At 49.8% G+C, this 20,241-nt stretch overlaps 1 protein-coding gene across 2 annotated transcripts; it reads left to right on the forward strand.

Moving 5' to 3' along the window:
* The first annotated feature begins 588 nt into the window (after nucleotides 1-588).
* LOC115531205 (sodium-dependent neutral amino acid transporter B(0)AT2) lies at nucleotides 589-11,582 on the forward strand. Of its 2 annotated transcripts, none has more exons than XM_030340335.1 (12): nucleotides 589-705; nucleotides 2,511-2,739; nucleotides 3,888-4,045; nucleotides 4,445-4,565; nucleotides 4,729-4,904; nucleotides 5,392-5,502; nucleotides 6,064-6,305; nucleotides 6,402-6,588; nucleotides 6,770-6,971; nucleotides 7,075-7,234; nucleotides 7,335-7,497; nucleotides 8,641-11,582. In XM_030340335.1, the coding sequence occupies exons 2-12, from the start codon at nucleotides 2,511-2,513 to the stop codon at nucleotides 8,854-8,856; spliced, it is 1,965 nt and encodes a 654-aa protein (XP_030196195.1). In that variant the 5' UTR covers nucleotides 589-705; the 3' UTR covers nucleotides 8,857-11,582. The 2 variants fall into 2 exon arrangements, with proteins under 2 accessions (XP_030196195.1, XP_030196194.1); XM_030340334.1 differs by lacking the exon at nucleotides 589-705 and adding an exon at nucleotides 1,193-2,050.
* The last annotated feature ends 8,659 nt before the right edge of the window (nucleotides 11,583-20,241 follow it).

Here is a 20,241-nt window from a genome sequence, read left to right on the forward strand (position 1 = left end):
ACACACACACACACACACAGTCGCCATGCACACACACACAAAGTCATAGTCACCCGCACAGTCACACACGCACACAGTCACACACACACACACACACACACACACACACACACACACACACACACACACACACACAGACACACAGACAGTCAGACACACATACACACACACAAACTCACACACACACACACACACACACACACAGTCACACACACATACACACACACAGTCACAAACACACACACACAGTCACAAACAAACACACGCACACGCAAACACACACGCACACACAGACCTTTCTCACACAAATGGAACATTTTATGAATCATGTTGATAAGGTTTACATAAATCGGTCTAAAAAGCCAAGGGGAGTGATACTATTATACTACTATAATTATACTATATATACTGATACTATTATACTACTATAATTATACTATATATACTATATGCTACTATAATTATATTATATCTGCCTTCATGAGGCAATGAAATGTTCTAATGTGAACTATCATCTCAAGGAGTTTATCACGTCATTGCGCGTCATGCAGGTTTCAGGTCCGACAGAAAGGAGCATCGCAGCGCTGTCGGGCCGTGGCGGTGGGCGGGGCCTACTGGCTGCACCGCGCGTTGCCTCTGGATGATCTTCAGGACCTGACTCTTCAGGACCGGAACCCTTTAAAGATCTGAGTCCTGTGAAGAAAGGTATTGTTCTGTCTTTATATGTGTGTTTCATGTGTGATCGATCCTCCAGTTGGCCGGTCAGCATGCTGCTAAGGTACGGACCGGGACGGTAGTCTGGTGCCGTGGCGTGCTACGTGGCGCAGAGCGCAACTAGTTAAAGAACTAGTTAAAGAACTAGTTCAAGGTTTGATTGGTACGATATTATTTAGAATGATGACCATGGTTATAAAGCGCTATGCTAAAATAACGGATACAAGATGTCCCTTAATTAAGTAGAGTCAGTCAACATTGCGATCAAAATAAACTAGGCAGAAGTTGCCACGTGTTGACTTTCCTGAGCCTAAAGACATTAAAGTCCTTCAGACTCTTTGAATTAATGTCCTTCAAATAATTACGCTTTGATTAAATGTCATTAATATAATTACGATTTGATTTATCTCCTTAATATAATATACGTTTTGATTTAATATCCTTCAGACACTTTGATGTATATCCTTTAGTTTAGACGCTTTCACTTGGACCCGCGGGTTAGGTTAGTATGTCAATCAGTCACTATCTAGTTCACAACAGACTGAATACCTAAACACAGAATACACGCAAGGTATTAGTTAGATACAGGGTGTTTAGGGTTAGTTAGATACATTCTTAGTTAGGGTTAGGTAAATACATTGTTACTTAGACTTCGGGTTAGTTAGATACAGGGTTAGTCAGGGTTAGGTTAGTTAGATGCATTGTTGGTTAGGATTAGTTCGATTTATTGTAGGTTAGGGTTAGTTATATACATTGTTAGATAAGGTTATGATTTGTTAGATAGGCCTACATTGTAAGTTAGGGTTATGTTAGTAAGGGTTAGGGTAACTTAGATACATTGTTAGTTAGGGTTAGTTAGATACATTGTTAGTTAGGAGTAGTTAAATACATTGTTAGTTAAGGTTAGGGTTAGTAAGATACATTGTTCGATAAGGTTAAGATTTGTTAGATACATTGTTAGTTAGGATTATTGTTATTTTAGTTAAGGTTAGGGTTAGTTAGATACATTGTTAGATTCATAGTTGGTCCTCCAGTCTGGACCGTTTGGGCGGGGCCTCAGTCACCATGGCTATTGCATCATCCGGAAACAACGCATCGTGGAGCACATGAACCTCACACACGGACTGCATGAAGCTGACGCACGGACAGAGCGTCCACACATCGGAGCTCTAACCGAAGTCCTGATGCTGAATCGTTATTTTAGCGGTGTTCTCGTGCAGCTCTTTCGCTCCGATCTGCTCAGGATGCATGAGAAATAGCAGGATCGCAATCTTTACGCAAGTCCCGCTTGGCGGGACTTCCCTTTCTCTGTAGTCGGTCTGTAGGACTCTGTCTGGTGAGAACACTTATATTCTGTTCTTTTAGATTCACTATTATTTTATGAACACTTAGTTGATGTGTGTGTGTGTGTGTGTGTGTGTGTGTGTGTGTGTGTGTGTGTGTGTGTGTGTGTGTGTGTGTGTGTGTGTGTGTGTGTGTGTGTGTGTGGAGGGGGGGGGGTTTGTGTGTGAGAGAGATAGTATTTTGTCATAATAATATTGATGTATTGATAGATGCACAATACAAGATATTATCAGGGTTATGACCATAATATTGTACATCTGTATGATATATACATTTTTTATTGACGTTCCCATGCAAAGCATCAGAAGAGAATTCTGCTGTGGAACACATGTCAGTCCTTTAGTTAAACGCTTGGACCAACAAGGGGCTAGTCATTAGCTGCTAGTCATTAGCTGCTAGTCATTAGCTGCTAGTCATTAGCTGCTGCTAACACACTGCCGCCCCCCCCTCAGATGGAGAAGCAGCCCTTGCCGCTGGAGGGTGCAGAGGTCGCGGCGTCGCTGTTGGGGGCCAACGGCGCCGCAGGAAGCAGCGAGCTGCCGGTGACTTCCTACCCGTCGGAGCCGCCCGCCAGGGACGGCTGGAACAGCAAAGTGGAGTACTTCCTGGCCCAGGTGGGCTTCAGCGTTGGCCTGGGCAACGTGTGGCGGTTCCCCTACCTGTGCCACCAGAACGGAGGAGGTGAGGACAGCGTCTGGGGAACGTTGATCCTTCTTTGGGAGCGCTGAATCTGTGTGATTGTGAGCGGTGTGGTTTCAGGGGGCGGGGCCTCTAGTGGGGGCGGGGCCTCTAGTGGGGGTGGGTTCCTAAGCGCTGCCTGCTCTCTGCATCCAGGACGCCTTGACTCAAGTCTAAGATGAGGAGTCCAAAATTATTAATATCGTTCAGTTCTCCATCTCAACACATTCTAACGCTCCCAGACCCCCTGGTCCTAGTGGAGCCTCCTGGGTTAAAGGACGAGGGCGAGGTCGAGGGCAGACGCTGTGGGTGACTAACACAGCGTTCCTCCTCAGGAGCGTTCCTGCTCCTCTATGTGACTCTAACACAGCGTTCCTGCTCCTCTATGTGACTCTAACTCAGCGTTCCTCTTCAGGAGCGTTCCTGCTCCTCTATGTGACTCTAACACAGCGTTCCTGCTCCTCTATGTGACTCTAACTCAGCGTTCCTCCTCAGGAGCGTTCCTGCTCCTCTATGTGACTCTAACTCAGCGTTCCTCCTCAGGAGCGTTCCTGCTCCTCTATGTGACTCTAACTCAGCGTTCCTCCTCAGGAGCGTTCCTGCTCCTCTATGTGACTCTAACTCAGCGTTCCTGCTCCTCTATGTGACTCTAACTCAGCGTTCCTCTTCAGGAGCGTTCCTGCTCCTCTATGTGACTCTAACTCAGCGTTCCTCCTCAGGAGCGTTCCTGCTCCTCTATGTGACTCTAACTCAGCGTTCCTCCTCAGGAGCGTTCCTGCTCCTCTATGTGACTCTAACTCAGCGTTCCTCCTCAGGAGCGTTCCTGCTCCTCTATGTGACTCTAACTCAGCGTTCCTCTTCAGGAGCGTTCCTGCTCCTCTATGTGACTCTAACTCAGCGTTCCTCCTCAGGAGCGTTCCTGCTCCTCTATGTGACTCTAACTCAGCGTTCCTCCTCAGGAGCGTTCCTGCTCCTCTATGTGACTCTAACTCAGCGTTCCTCCTCAGGAGCGTTCCTGCTCCTCTATGTGACTCTAACTCAGCGTTCCTCTTCAGGGGCGTTCCTGCTCCTCTATGTGACTCTAACTCAGCGTTCCTCCTCAGGAGCGTTCCTGCTCCTCTATGTGACTCTAACTCAGCGTTCCTCTTCAGGAGCGTTCCTGCTCCTCTATGTGCTGCTCATGCTGCTGGTGGGAATCCCGCTGTTCTTCCTGGAGCTGGCGGCAGGCCAGTCCATCCGGCAGGGCAGTATTGGGGTGTGGAAGCACATCTCCCCCAAGCTGTGCGGGATCGGCTACTCCAGCTGCGTGGTACGTCCTCAACGGGCTCCGCGGAGGCGGGGTCTCTTACCGGCTCCCGGTGAACTGGTGACCTCGTCTAGGACGTTGGTTCCTGCTCAACGCTCTGGTGGTCAGGCGTGGTCTGACCTCCATTCGGTTGCTGAGCACAGCTCTAGTTCTGTCTTTGTTATGTCCAACCCAGGTGAGCCCATGACAACTGCACTGACTAGGCAGCTTCACCCATTAGTTATATAATAAACCTGACCCTCTAATATATATATATATATATATATATATATATATATATATATATATATATATATATATATATATATATATATATATAACCCTAACACAAAGGGCCAATGTGTTAATTTCAAAGCTCTAGCTACAAGCTAAAGAAGACCTCACGCTGGTCTCTCCATGCAGGTGTGTTTCTACGTGGCGGTCTACTACAACGTTATCATCAGCTGGAGTCTCTTCTACCTGGGGAACTCCTTCCAGAGCCCGTTGCCTTGGGAACAGTGTCCGGAACAGGGCAACATAACGGGTAAGGACGGACACTGAACCGTTCTAACACTAACCAACCCCCGTACCCCCTGCAGTCCTCCAGATGACCCTTAGGGGTGCCGTACTCCACTGCCTCTAGGTCAGCATTATTGTGAGGTTACTAAGACCGTTTCTCCTGAGACCGTTTGTTGTCGTTGCCCCAGTGGCAGAGTGTGCGGCCAGCGCCCCCACCACCTTCTTCTGGTACCGCACGGCGCTGGACGTCACAGACTCCATCGAGGAGACGGGCCAGCTCAACCTGTCCCTCACCTGCTGCCTGCTAGCCGCCTGGACCGTCGTGTGCCTGGGCATGTTCAAGGGCATCAAGACCTCCGCCAAGGTACCCCCTCGCCCCTGGAGCAGATCAACCTCAAAACAAAGGACTCACTTCCTGTGGGGTGGTTTAGCTTTAGATGGAGCAGCTGGTTCCCCGTTGTGGTCCAATAGCTCTGCTGTTAGGTTACCTTGGTAACCTTGGTTACCTTGGTTACCTGCTCTTCTCCTTTTTAAAGCCGCCCTGTGTATCAGAGTTCAGCGATGAGGCTGTCTCTAAAGGGACGCCCGTGATGGACTGATGAGATACTGATGGACCCACAGACGAACAAGACACACACCAGGGTCAGGGTTAGGGTCAGGGTTAGGGTCAGGGTTAGGGTCAGGGTCACCAATGTCGTAGGTTGTACCGGTGTGCGTTGCTCAAGAAGTTTCCCTCGGAGGATTTATAAAGTGAACCTATAAATATGTCCTCCATGTAGTAAAGGGTCAAACGGATTCTCTTTTGGTTCCACTGACTGACCTCTGACCTCTGACCTGCTCCCTGTCTGCAGGTCATGTACTTCTCGTCCATCTTCCCCTACGTGGTACTGCTCTGCTTCCTGGTGCGAGGCCTGCTGCTGGACGGGGCGCGGGAGGGCATTGTCCACATGTTCTACCCCAAGGTACGGGGCGAGAGAGGGGCGGGTGAGGGAGGGGGGAGAGTGGGAGAGGCGAGAGAGGGAGAGAGGGGCGAGGGAGGGAGAGAGGGGCGAGGGAGGGAGGGAGGGGCGAGAGAGGGGCGTGGGAGGGGCGAGGGCATCGTCCACATGTTCTACCCCAAGGTATGGGGCGAGAGAGGGAGGGGGGAGGGGCGAGGGGGAGGGGCGAGAGAGAGGAGAGAGAGGGGTAGGGCGGGAGAGAGAGGGGCGAGAGAGGGAGGGGCGAGAGAGAGGAGAGAGAGGAGCGAGAGGGGTAGGGCGGGAGAGAGAGGGGCGAGAGAGGGAGGGGCGAGAGAGAGGCGAGAGAGGGAGGGGCGAGAGAGAGAGGGGAGCGAGAGAGAGAGGGGAGAGAGAGGGGCGAGGGAGGGAGAGGGGAGCGAGAGGGGAGGGGAGGGGAGCGAGAGGGGAGGGGCGAGGGCATTGTCCACAGGTTAGGGTAAGGGATACTTTACTACATGAACCTTACATTACATAACAGTCTGTCTGTGGGTGTTGGGTTGACCCTTGACCTCTGACCCCTCCCAGCTGGAGATCTGGGGCAGCGTCCAGGTGTGGCGGCAGGCGGCCACGCAGGTGTTCTTCGCCCTGGGCCTGGGCTTCGGCTCGGTCATCGCCTACTCCTCCTACAACCCTCGGAGCAACAACTGCCACCGTGACGCCTTCACCGTGTCCTTCATCAACTTCCTGACCTCGCTCCTCGCCACGCTGGTGGTCTTCTCCGTGCTCGGCTTCCGCGCCAAGAACACCGTCATGACCTGTGTTGCCAGGTAACCGCCTCCTGCTCCGGCCCCCCGCTGGCTGGGGGGGCCGGATGGTGTAGTGCTGTCACATGTCATCAATAAACAGGCTCCTCTGCTCCGCAGCAACGTGGAGCTGTTCTCCCAGCAGTACGGCCCAGGGCCCGGGCCGCAGGAGAGATGGGTGCCCAGCTTCAACGTCTCTGAGCCGGGTTCTGTGGGCCTGGCGGAGTACCGGAGCTGGTTCCACGCCCACGGGGCCCGCGGCCCCTGGAACCTGACGGACTGCGACCTGGAAAAGGAGATGCAGAAGGTCTGAGTCCTGCTTCTCCTTCACCGCATTAGTTGAACATGAAGGATATAGAACCAGTTCACCCAGAAGGTTGTGCATTCTGCCCTGAATGGGGGCCAGTGGCAGACCGGGAAGATGTGATAAAAGATGATAAGAAAGAGAGAGGTTCTTCTGCCCTAAAGGATGTTCCTCCTCTCCTCAGGGGGCGCAGGGCACCGGCCTGGCCTTCATCGCCTTCACAGAGGCCATGTCCCTGCTCCCCGGTAGCCCCTTCTGGTCCGCCCTCTTCTTCCTCATGCTGCTGAACCTGGGCCTCAGCACCATGTTCGGCACCATGGAGGGCATCCTGGCGCCGCTGGCCGACAGCTTCAAGGTCCTGGCCCGCAACAAGACCAAGCTCACGGGTAGGACGCCCCCCCCCTCGCGGGCCGACCCCGGGTGTGGCCCCGTCTCTGGCTAGCGAGGCGGCGGGCGTGTTCCTCACAGACCTCTCCCCCCTCCTCCCAGTGGGCGGCAGCGTCCTGGGCTTCCTGATTGGCCTGCTCTTCACCCAGCGCTGCGGGAACTACTTTGTGAGCATGTTCGACGACTACACGGCGACGCTGCCCCTCATCATGGTGGTGGTCTGTGAGACCTTCAGCGTGTCCTGGCTCTACGGCGCCGACAGGTGAGGGCCCCCAGCACCCCCCACACCTTCCAGAGGTGTGGTTCTAAAGCGCTGAAGGTGGTGGTGTGGGCCACGTGCTGAGATCTGGTCGTGTGTGAAGGTTCCTGGACGACATCGAGGGCATGCTGGGCTGGCGTCCCAGCGTCGTCTACAAGTACCTGTGGAAGTACGTGGGCCTGCTGGCCATGCTGGGGCTGCTGGGCGCCAGCCTCATCCGCATGGTGCTCCAGAGACCAACCTACCTGGCCTGGAGCCAGGAGAAGGTACGTAGCCCTCTGGGGCGAGGTGGTCCTCATGGTGGAGGTGGAGGTGGAGGACCGATGTGTTGAGTGGAGGTGGTGTCCTCGTGTTGGAGGTCCAATGTGAATAGTGGAGGAGGTGGTGAAGGCGGAGGAGGTGGTGGAGGTCTGGTGTGTTGAGTGGAGGTGGAGGAGGTGGTGGTGGTGATCTGAGGTGGAGGTGGTGGTCCGGTGTGTTGAGTGGAGGAGGAGGTCTGAGGTGGAGGTCTGATGTGGAGGTGGAGGAGGAGGAGCTGGAGGAGGAGGTCTGATGTGTTGAGTGGAGGTGAAGGTGGTGGAGGTCCGGTGTGTTGAGTGGAGGTGGAGGAGGTGGTGGTGGTGATCTGAGGTGGTGGTCCGGTGTGTTGAGTGGAGGTGGAGGAGGAGGAGGTCTGATGTGTTGAGAGGAGGTGGAGGAGGTGGAGGTCTGATGTGTTGAGTGGAGGTGGAGGAGGTGGTGGTGGTGATCTGAGGTGGAGGTGGTGGTCCGGTGTGTTGAGTGGAGGTGGAGGAGGAGGTCTGAGGTGGAGGTCTGATGTGGAGGTGGAGGAGGAGGAGCTGGAGGAGGAGGTCTGATGTGTTGAGTGGAGGTGGAGGAGGTGGTGGTGGTGATCTGAGTTGGAGGTGGTGGTCCGGTGTGTTGAGTGGAGGTGGAGATGGAGGAGGAGGTCTGATGTGTTGAGAGGAGGTGGAGGAGGTGGAGGTCTGATGTGTTGAGTGGAGGTGGTGGTGGTGATCTGAGGTGGAGGTGGTGGTCCGGTGTATTGAGTGGAGGTGGAGGAGGAGGTCTGATGTGTTGAGAGGAGGTGGAGGAGGTGGAGGTCTGATGTGTTGAGTGGAGGTGGTGGTGGTGATCTGAGGTGGAGGTGGTGGTCCGGTGTATTGAGTGGAGGTGGTGGAGGTGGAGGAGGAGGTCTGATGTGTTGAGTGGAGGTGGAGGAGGTCTGATGTGTTGAGTGGAGGAGGAGGTCTGATGTGTTGAGTGGAGGTGGAGGAGGTCTGATGTGTTGAGTGGAGGAGGTGGAGGAGGAGGTCTGATCTGTTGAGTGGAGGTGGAGGTGAAGGTGGAGGAGGTGGTGGAGGTGGCGGAGGTGGCGGTCCGGTGTGTTGAGCCTCTACTCTCTGCAGGCGTCTGAGGAGAGGCTGCAGTACCCGGACTGGGCCCTGGCGCTGCTCTCCCTGCTCATCCTCTTCGCCATGATGCCGGTCCCCCTGGGCTTCGTCCACGCCACCCTGCGGAGCCGTGCGGCGCGGGGGGCTTGGGCCCCCACCGGCTTCCAGGCCGTCCCCACCGCCGACGAGTGTGAGACCCCCGTGACGGACGTGGAGCAAACGGCGGTGTAGCTGAGATCCATCGGCCGTTCGGAGGTTCAGGATCGATGACATCAGAGGTGAGCAGTGAGTCTCGCTACGATGCAGCGTATTGATCGGCTCAGTGATCGATCAATACGCTACGATGCAGCGTATTGATCGGCTCAGTGATCGACCAATACGCTACGATTCAGCGTGTTGGTCGGCTCAGTGATCGATCAATACGCTGTGATGTAGCGTAACGCTGTTGGTGTCCAGAGGGCCCCAAGCGGGCCCCGAACGTCTCAGGTATCGGGGGGGGGGGAATATGGGAATACCATCAGCTCCTGATCGGAATACCATCAGGAGCTCAGGGTGCAATTTTGAACAAAGAGTAACTAGGCCATCTTTATGTCTGTCCATACTGGTCATTACCGAGGCCACTGGTTTGTGTGTGTGTATACTGGTCATTACCGAGGCCACTGGTTTGTGTGTGTGTATACTGGTCATTACCGAGGCCACTGGTTTGTGTGTGTGTATACTGGTCATTACCGAGGCCACTGGTTTGTGTGTGTGTATACTGGTCATTACCGAGGCCACTGGTTTGTGTGTGTGTATACTGGTCATTACCGAGGCCACTGGTTTGTGTGTGTGTATACTGGCCATTACCGAGGCCACTGGTTTCTGGATCCATTCACTGGTCTTGGCTCACCGGTCCATCCGTCCATGTTCTATTCTTTCTTTACTTGCTGCTATCTGCTTCTGCAGTGTTCAGTGTTTTCTTGTTTTACTTATTTTGCGATGTCAAGACTTTTATTGGGACCATTTACTGCTGTGCTCGTGTCATGAATGATCTTTATTCCTGTATTTATTATAATTTCTCTCTGCTCTTTTTGTTTTTGTCTTTAATCTATGATAAGACGCCTGCTTGGTTGTCTTTCTTTTAATTTATTTGTGTTTCTAATTGGTTGAACGAGCTGATACGTCTCGTCTTAACTGCGTCCAACAGTTCCTTCTGTATTAATCCAGGCGCATGCCGTCCGTGTGGGCAGGTGGGGCAGAGAACTCAGAGCATGCTCCCAACAAAATAGTTCCTCAGTAAATCATTGCTCCAAGTTTATTTTTAATAATTTGATTTTCCGACTAACTATCTATAGTTTCTGTACGCTTTCCAACTATTTTTGGTCTCTTGACATAAAAATTTGGATGATGGTGGGCAATGTTGGGGCAGGGCAGCTCGGTGACCACGTTCCTCCGTATGTTTATCGCTCATCCCTGCAGGCTGCAAAAGAATTGCAATCCGCGTTATAAGACGCCTAAATGGTCGTAAAGCAGACCCCGCGGTCATATTCTAGAACTGTTGTTGTTTGACCTCAAATTATTCCACGCGTATCTTTCATCGTTTCCATATCAGATGCAGATATGGCGAGTGGTTTTGCACCAGTGATTAACAGTGTTGAGATTCTGTTAAAAACATTTCAGAGGTTAAAATTGAAAGAAGTTAGAAATCAAACAACTTGGCCCAGACGGACCTAAACATTATCCAACCAACGAAGGATAGGGGGAAAACTTACAACATAATTTTCTCCCGAGCATGGCATGAAAAGAAATAATGTCTATGTGGTTGCTCAAAGAGAAACACTGTTTTGTTTCCCATGTCTACTTTTTTGAGCAAGTGTGTGAACAAGACAGGGGGATATATGAACCACGGATGTGAGTGATGTGAAGCATATATATATAATACAATATTATGTATGTATATAATATATCCATATTACAAAAACAAATTTTGGGTGTGGACATACGCCAGTAGTTTCTGCCCCACTGAAATTTAGGGTCACCGCACGCTACTGATTAAATCATCTCAATATTGACCTCTAAAGAACAATTTGTTTTACCCTCTTCTTAACAAAAGGTCCTTTGAAATTGTATATAGTGTTAAAATAAAGAGAGTTCTGCTTTCTGATCCATGTATTGGCTATGGTTGTTTGACAGCTTTGATTCCATGTATTGTTTTCTGAAAATCTTTTTACTTTAAAGGGTCTTTGTCAAATCTCTTGAACTCTTACTACCTGCACACAAACCAGTCCAAACTTATCATTTGCTCTATGTTTTGGTCAGCTGAAGCATATTCCAGATTCTGATTATAGTTTCTGGTTATACTCTATACAAGTGTAACAGCCAGATCGTTTTACAAATATCTGTTCTTTGACATAATGAATTGAGGTACTTTTTTAAAATATCTGTTATTTTTAATGTTTGACTGAACAAATGGTTTTGTTTCCACGCGGGCAAAGTGGTCACAAGGTTTCAAACGTTACACCAAGTCTTTTGTGGTGGAAATCAAATCGAATTCTGTCGTACAATGAGATGAAAATACTCTTTTGGGAGATGTTTTTTAAAGGGGACATTTACATCACTAGGTGGACACGCCCACTAGTGATGTCAGATTTTCAAAAGGGCTTGTAAGGGCCAATCACACTCACACCTGGTTGTATGATATGTCACCTAAGTTGATGTCATTCCTGTGCTCTTTTTATCTATTGCTGTCTTGTTACAAATTCGTTTTAGGTACTTATATTTGATAGTGGTTTAGAGAGTTGGATTCAAAGCTTACGTATTTTCTTGAAGCAATAGTTTTGCGTTTCATTTTATGCGTTCAACATTGAAAATGTATGGTTTGTACATTTGTTTAGCAGGATACTCTTCTTTTTTTTATCTGTAAAGTTATAGCTCTACAATTATAATGTAAATAAATTGATTCATGTTTTGAAATACTTTTTTATTGTGTTCCTTCCATTATTTAAAAAATTATGTCTAAAGTCTGTTGTTTGCATTCTAAGTATTATTTTATTGTATAAATTAGGCTAAATTGAACCCTAACCCCTGTTATATGTATACATTAATATTTTTTGATAAATTGAACCCCATTGCCTTAGTTAACATACACACCATTAGTCATTTTTTACTAGACCATTAGATGTATCTTTATTAACTGTTTGTTTACATTTATCTTCATTGAGTTAATTATTGTAGCCTGTTGCCATAGTTGTCTTTTATTTTAAATCCGGTGTCTTCTGTAGTATAAACAGGCTCCAAAAGAGGGCGCTGTTGCATACAACCGTTTTTTAATTTGGCCGGGACGTTGAGTTTTGTTTCTCTTAATTAAGAAAGGGTTCTTATAATCCATAAACCTTGTCTATATGCTCTACAAAACGCCACAAGTGCTGTCCAACGTGCTTCCAGAGGCGTGGAACACAAAGGCGGCTTCAGGGTGGAGATGAGCAGATGTATTCCCACTAATGAGCAGAACGTCTGGGTTCGTCTTGGAAACATAAATCTCCTGGGTGTGTGGTTGCTATGGACGTGGTCTCAATTAAATCACACTGAGCAGGAAGGAGGAGCCTGTTCACGGCAGAGAGCAGAAGCTCACCTGAACACTTCACACTGAGAGACGCTGACCGCCTTTACACCAGGTAAACCCAGACCTTCTACCTGTTAGGGTTAGGGTTATCCGTTAGGGTTAGGCTTAACCTAACCCTTCACACCAGGTAAACCCAGACCTTCTACCTGTTAGGGTTAGGCTTATCCGTTAGGGTTAGGCTTAACCTTTCACACCAGGTAAACCCAGACCTGCTACCTGCTAGGGTTAGGCTTACCCGTTAGGGTTAGGGTTAGGCTTAACCTAACCCTTCACACCAGGTATACCCAGACCTTCTACCTGTTAGGTTTAGGCTTATCGGTTAGGGTTAGGGGAGCCCTTTTCTATTAGGGTTAGGCTTAACCAAACCTAGATAGACTTCCATCGATTAGGGTTAGAGTTAAAGTTAGCCTAACACTTCCTGTGGGTGCTGAGGATGATGATGTGTGCTAGGGTGGCGTGTAAATGGTTCCTATTATGTCTTCAATCTGGTGATTTATACTCAACAGCAGAAACGGCGACGGGCGTTCTGAGGCAGACTAGTTTAATCTCGTCGTGGACTAACAAGTTGTGTCACATTGTGAAAACGGAGATGAGTTTGCACTCGTCTTTTTGCCAAACAACTCAACCCTAAACCGGTGATTAAGGGTTAGGGTTAGGGTAACCCTCGTCCATTAGGGTTAGGGTTAGGCTTAACCCTAACCCGGTGATTAAGGGTTAGGGTTAGGGTAACCCTCGTCCATTAGGGTTCAATAAGAACAGAAGCAGGAAGGGGAGACGGGGTGGGCAGGCTGATGTCATGGTTCCTCCCCCTCCCAGGAGAACCCAGCATGCTGCGCCTGGTTACCGTCTGCTTGTTGCTGCTCCCAGGCCTGGGCTGGGCCCAGAGCTCCCAGCAGGGGGTCAGCGCCCCCGGGCCCCATGGGGCCTCCGGCCCGCCGCACACCCAGGACCCGTCACACTTCCTGAGGAACCAGCAGTCTGGTCACCTGACCGCCGAGACTTCCTGTGAGTAACTGCCACACACTACCTGAGTTACCGCCTTAGAAATACAAACTACCTGAGTTACCGCCATAGAAATACACAAACTACCTGAGTTAGTGCCATATAAACTACTACTCTAGCCCATGGTGGCTATCCCAAGAGCTAACCATTTCATATGTCGCAGAGCCTAACAACGTCAATACTTAACCTAGGAACACAATGTCAACCATCAACGGCTACGCTATTTCTTGTTTCAATGACTAAACGATTGGATTGGAGTCCTGGGGTCCACAGACCTGGAGCAGGGCTCCAACAGAGTGGTCAGGGTTAGCCCTAACCCTAACCCTGACCCGTTCTCATTAGTCCTCTGGTCCTCAGACCTGGAGCAGGGCTCCAACAGAGTGGTTAGGGTTAGGGTTAGCCCTAACCCTAACCCTGACCCGTTCTCATTAGTCCTCTGGTCCTGAGACCTGGAGCAGGGCTCCAACAGAGTGGTTAGGGTTAGGGTTAGCCCTAACCCTGACCCGTTCTCATTAGTCCTCTGGTCCTCAGACCTGGAGCAGGGCTCCAACAGAGTGGTTAGGGTTAGCCCTAACCCTAACCCTGACCCGTTCTCATTAGTCCTCTGGTCCTCAGACCTGGAGCAGGGCTCCAACAGAGTGGTTAGGGTTAGCCCTAACCCTAACCCTGTCCCGTTCTCATTAGTCCTCTGGTCCTCAGCCCTGGAGCAGGGCTCCAACAGAGTTGGTCTGTTCGTGGTGGCGGCCGTCGGGACGATGGCGCTGATGGTGGCCGTGTTCTGCATCTACAACAGGTTCTACAGCAGGCAGCAGTACCAGCACGCCCAGCTCCAGGACCACTCTGGTAACCCAGGCAACCCAAGGAAGATCTGCCTATCATATTGTCCTGTCCTGTTTTCCCAAGCATGGATATTAGATCATATTTTTTACAGATCTTTATTCATAGGAATCAAATTTGTGTTTACAGTTCAGAGATTTTTGAAGCTATCGGGACAGCTCCCCCCCCCCCCCCCCCCCCCCCCCCCGCGCAGGCTTCGTCCAAAACACGTGACTCGCTAGTTTTAGCTTGCTAGCCTTAGCTCGCTAGCTTTAGCAGCACGTTTGTTAGCCATGAGGAAGATCAGTGCCGTGTTCCAATATCCATACCATCCGTGCTTATTGGCCTTAGTTTGAGTACGTAGGGCGTTCCGATTCAGATCGGGCGAAAATAAGTGTACTGAAAGGACCCGGATCGCGAAGTGTGTGGCGTTGTACACTTTTCGTACTCAACGGCAGCCATCTTAGCTACGTAGCGGAAGAGGGCGGAGACAGGCTGAGCCAAAGTCGCCGCATTTTCATCATAGCCTGCATTAATAGTCATTTTGTAGTTTTTATAGCTTTTATAGCTTTTTATAGCTGCTAGGCGTAAAGAGTTCACCGTTCAAAGCGGGATGTTTATAGCGGGGGAGGAGCCGTGGCGGCAGTCGTGATCGTAATTTCCGGTCAGTGCACCACGGAGTATTCGATATGGAAGAACACTGACATCTGAAAGTTTGCGCACTTAGTGAGTGCGGATAGTGTACTACGTTTAAGTGTACTCATGGAAGTATGGATATTGGAACACTAATCAATGAGGTCATGGCGGCGTGAGCCAGGGAGGAAGGTTAAAGACAGGTGAGCCAGGGAGGAAGGTGACAGACCGGTGTTCCTTCCAGGCCACACCCTCGGATCGTCTTTCACTAGATTTGGTATTTGGTTTATTAAAGGGATACTTTACCGGTGGAGACATGAATCTGTATTGAAGGTGGGTCATATATTTAGTGGAATAGTAACATAATTTTCAAATTTTGTGCCTCCATGACCGAGAAAAGGCAGACAGTAACTTTTTGGTGCTTGCGGATTGAAGAAGACAACTCCCACAATGCCAATCAGTGTTCACTCCCTGAGAACGTAACATAACAACCAATCAGCGTTCACTGCCTGAGAACGTAGCATTACAGCCAATCAGCGTTCACTCCCTGAGGGACGTAGCATAACAGCCAATCAGCGTTCACTGCCTGAGGGACGTAGCATAACAGCCAATCAGCGTTCCCTCCCTGCAGTCCAGCGTGAACAGCAGCATGGAGGAGAAGTGATTGTTGCCGTTTGCGGACTCCCGGAGCTCTATTTCTAAATAATATAATATAATATAATATATAGGTATATAATACAATATATAATATCACGGTTAAGGGCTGTGGGCGCATCCGGATGATATCATGGATTGAAAACTGTCGGGTTCTGGGACAACAAGTAAAAACTCGTAGTGAGGATTATCTCGGCCAGAGTCCTGCACGGGTTCGGGTACCCGACGGGTGAAACGCACAATTTCGATGAAACGGGGAAAAAGTTATAAAGGAACTGTGTCGGACACGGGTGCTGGTCGGGTCGGACGCCTGAACAGCGCGGGTCGGTCGTGGGTTTGCGATTGCGAGCGAGACTTCTCCGGTGCTGGAGATGTTATTCAGGAGCAGAGGAGTAAACTAAAATCATCCACAGTGGATGATGTGCTTTTTTTGCAAAACAATCTAAAGCACCACGCCAAACACCAGATGGTGTAGTTCCCGGTGTTCCATCTAATGTGTCTAATATTCCTTTGGGTACGGGTCGGGCGTCGGCATCAATTTAGAGCGGGTCTGGTCGGTTGCTGAATGTAATTCTCGGCTATGGGTTTGCAAAATAAGACCCGTGTACGATTCTGGGCTATGGTGGAGAAGGAATTGGGCGAAGAAACGTTGGCTTTGACCCTCTGAGGTCCATATTGAACTGCATCTTCAGATTGATGTGGAACTGCGACCGCGACATGGAGGGAGCCCCGCTGCCTCGACATTGCCCTCTGCTCGCTGCCCGCTGCCTCGACACTGCCCGCTGCTCGCTGCCCGCTGCCTCGACACTGCCCGCTGCCTCGACACTGCCCGCTGCCTCGACACTGCCCGCTGCCTCGACACTGCCCGCTGCTCGCTGCCCGCTGCCTCGACACTGCCCGCTGCTCGCTGCCCGCTGCCTCGACACTGCCCGCTGCGGGCAGCGGGGCTCCGGCGGAAGACAATCGCTGTCCACAATAGGGGGCAATGATCCCTTTTCCTCCATGTCGCAGTTCAGCCTACTTCAGATTGATGTGGAAGTGGAAGAACCAGAGACGTCGGAGAACCCTACGGAGTCGTTTGAGATGATATTATTTATAAACGAATGCGTCGGGTTCTCCGACATCTCTCGACTTCAGAGAGTCAAAGCGAACGTTTCTTCCCCCAATTCTTTCTCCAACATTGCCGAGAATCAATGCACGGGTCTCCACTTCGGCTGTTTCTCATTGCAAATTTGCTTCTACCATGCTCAGAGGTTCGTGTCGGTCTAGTTCTCTAGCTAAGCGGTGAAGAAACATGGTGGGCATTGTGTTTACATCTCGTACGCAAGCTCCTGCCCCCTCCTTATTGGTGGGCTTACAAATTTGCAAAACCAGTGGTTTTTAGTCCTCCGCCCTTCTAGCAGGCAAGCAAATATCTACTGACATGACGTCAAACGCGTCATTTAATGTCAGGTTAGGAGAAATGTATGGAGTACTGGGCCAAGGGAAGACTATGATAGACTGAAGGAAGAAAAAACTTTATTAAAATACTATCATAGTGATCTTATAATGATAGAACGCCGGTTCTGTATCGGTGAAGTATCCCTTTAATGGGTTATTAATTGCTGTGTGAAGAAAATTTCAACAAGTATGAGACAGTGGCCCTCATTTATCAAACGAATGTAGAAATGAGCGCAAATCTGAACGCATGCTTCATCTTACGATAGGACCCACGTGAGATTTACGAAACCTTCGTATCACACCAATCCCAGCGTACGAAGGATCTTGGTGTTGATAAATACGGCGGCTGAGATCGATCGTAATTAACGTAACACGCCCATATAAAAGCACGTCTTCAGAAGTCTCGCCCCTAACTTTTACGACATGGAGAAACGTCCAACGGTAAAATAGAGGAATTTTTCCGAGACCCAAATGGAGACGCTCGGGTCACTGGTGGATGCGAACCGTCTGGTTTTATTTGGTAGCCTAAAAGCTGGCATTAAAGGCCAGCAAAAGAATGCCATATGGAAGGAAATAACTGTTGCAGTTAATAGTGTTTCCAATGTTCGTCGGGCTACGGAAGAGGTTTGTTAATTAAATTAATTAAATAATAAATTAAATGTACAACTTCTGTTATCCAGCTTAAAACATTTCACATATATGCTATTGTTTGCATTCCGTTAAAGTTATTTAATTCCGAATAAGGTGAAGAAAAAATGGTCCGACATGAAGCTCAGCAGCAAAAAACGTGTTGCGGCTGTGAAGCGGGCCAAGCAAGAAACGGGAGGAGGCCGGTGCAGTGCGACTGCAGCGTAACTCACCGAGATGACTCTGACCATGTAGTGCGCCCTGATGTAGACGATGCCCAACGTTGCTATTTTGGAAAATAAAATAATCGTGCGTGTCCCCAGGCCATCGGGCTACCATGTTCAGGATTGACATTCTGGCATCGCAAATAATTGGAACATTAACTGAATGGTAGCTTTTGCGGTTGATGTACGCGTAATCATTAATAGATGGTTCATACGCACATGGGTATACTCAACCGCACCAATCACATTTGGAAACCTAGCAATAGCATAAAAATCCCGTTTGATTCCAGTTTGCTGATCGTTATTATATGGGAATTTAACATAACGTTCGGAGAGGGACATTATAGCTGCCAAAACTGCTGGCATGGTTCGGCTAATACTTGGCTGGGAAATAGCAGACCTGTCCCCGATCTCCCGCTGTAAGATCCCGGTGGCCAAAAATCCCAAGGTAGAGCAAACCTGCACAGGTATTGCGTTTGATCGCCTTGTTTCTCGCCTTAACTGTGGCTCCAAAGCATTGCATAGCTCCACCAGGAGATGCCTAGGGAGACGAAAACGACTCAAGAGCCATTCATCGCCCTCCTTAAAAGAATCGGCGCGGTCTCGAAAAACTCTCTCGTCTGTGCGTTGAGGTCCTTAACAGAGCCAGATCTGCCATCGCTGAGACACGACCACCTATTTGGCAAAGCTCCTGTATAGACAGCTGAATAAACATTTCACCTGTCACATTCTAATTATTTTCATAGCAATACTGTTTTTAATTAGGCCTGACTTGATTGTAATTGTTTGAACGGCTGGGCTAATTCAAATTTATATAGTAATTAATACAGATGTTGAACATGGGCTACTTGTGCTGCACTATTCATCATTGAAATCCCCGTATGTTGCGCCAAAAAAACTTGCGTACACGAGCTCAGACCTGACGTGAGATTTCATCGCAGCCTGCGCTCACGTTCAAATTGATAAATGCCAAGCTCAACGTTGAAATGAGCGTACGTCCATTTTACGCACGTTTTCTGTCGTACGCTCGTTTGATAAATGAGGGCCATTATGTTTAAGAAAGGAACGGCCAATCCTTTCTTTGAACGAGTTGACCTCTGAGCTGATTTTGATGAAACCATTTGGTCCCTCTCTCCCCATCGTCTGTCTGTCTGTCTGTCTGTCTGTCTGTCTGTCTGTCTGTCTGTCTGTCTGTCTGTCTGTCCATCGCCCCATCCTCTGTCTGTCTGTCTTTCTGTCTGTCCAGAGTTGACCCTTGACCCCCCAGAGAACCCCCCCATGATGTTTCTCCAGGGCCCGTTGGGGGATGGGCGAGAGAGGCCGGGGGGATACGGCTCGCTCTCCGCCACGCCCTCCGTCATCTCCCTCCCCCCCACCCTTCCCCCTCCCCCCCGGGCCTCCCCCTTCCCTCCCCCCCACCGCCCCCCCCACCCCCTCAGAACCATCTCCGCCAAAGACCTGGAGAAGAGCTTCCTCTGAGGACCTGGACCCCCTATATCCAGACCTCCTAGAAATGGACCCCCTGGACCCTCTAGACCCCCCGGACTCCCCTGGAGCCTTTGAACCCCTAGATCTGGACCCCCTAGACCCTCTGAACCCCCCAGACTCCCCTTGACCCTCTGGACCCCCCAGACTCCCCTGGACCCTAGACCCCCTGGACCCTCGGGACCCCCTGGACCCAGACCCCTACCTTGTAGAGACCTGTTCTGTTCGCTGACCTTTGACCCCAGCCCTCATAGTGTGTACGGTGACCTCTGACCCCAGTGCTCCTAGTGTGTATAGTGACCTTTGACCCCACTGTGTGTACTTGACCTCTGACCCCAGCCCTCAGTGTGTATGGTGACCTCTGACCCCACTGGGTGTTAGGTGACCTCTGACCCCACTGTGTGTCCTCTGACCCCACTGTGTGTCCAGTGACCTCTGACCCCACTGTGTGTCCAGTGACCTCTGACCCCACTGGGTGTACAGTGACCTCTGACCCCACTGTGTGAACTGTCTCTCCTCCACTAACAGCAGGAGCTGCTCCTCTATGATCCTCCTTATCAGGTGATGAAGAGTAGGTTAGTGTTAACCTGGGGTTATCATTATACTGTATATATCAGGTGATGAAGAGTACCTGGTAGGTTAGTGTTAACCTGGGGTTATCATTATACTGGATATATCAGGTGATGAAGAGTACCTGGTAGGTTAGTGTTAACCTGGGGTTATCATTATACTGGATATATCAGGTGATGAAGAGTAGGTTAGTGTTAACCTGGAGTTATCATTATACTGTATGTAGGCCTATGTTCTGAATATAAATACATATAATTTAGCACTACTCCCATTAAAAAAAGAAGTGAAACTAAGTGAAAAGATTTAAAGAACTAAATGCTATTAATTGAAATAACCTGTTTTAAATAAAATTCGTCTTGGACTTGACTCAATAAGATGGAATGACTCAATAAGCACGTTTGAACACTAGGGCGCTGACAGAACCCGCCCCTCCCGTCTTCATAACCGCAGAATTCTACAAGGCTCTTAAATTCTGCTCTGGTCGCTATTTATATGGTCCCAGGATAGCAAGTTCCGGAATAGTCCCTGCTTAAAACGTCGGGCTTCCGGCCAGTGAGTGACGTA

This window comes from Gadus morhua, chromosome 18, assembly GCF_902167405.1.
Source record: "Gadus morhua chromosome 18, gadMor3.0, whole genome shotgun sequence".
Classification (NCBI taxonomy): Eukaryota; Metazoa; Chordata; class Actinopteri; order Gadiformes; family Gadidae; genus Gadus; species Gadus morhua.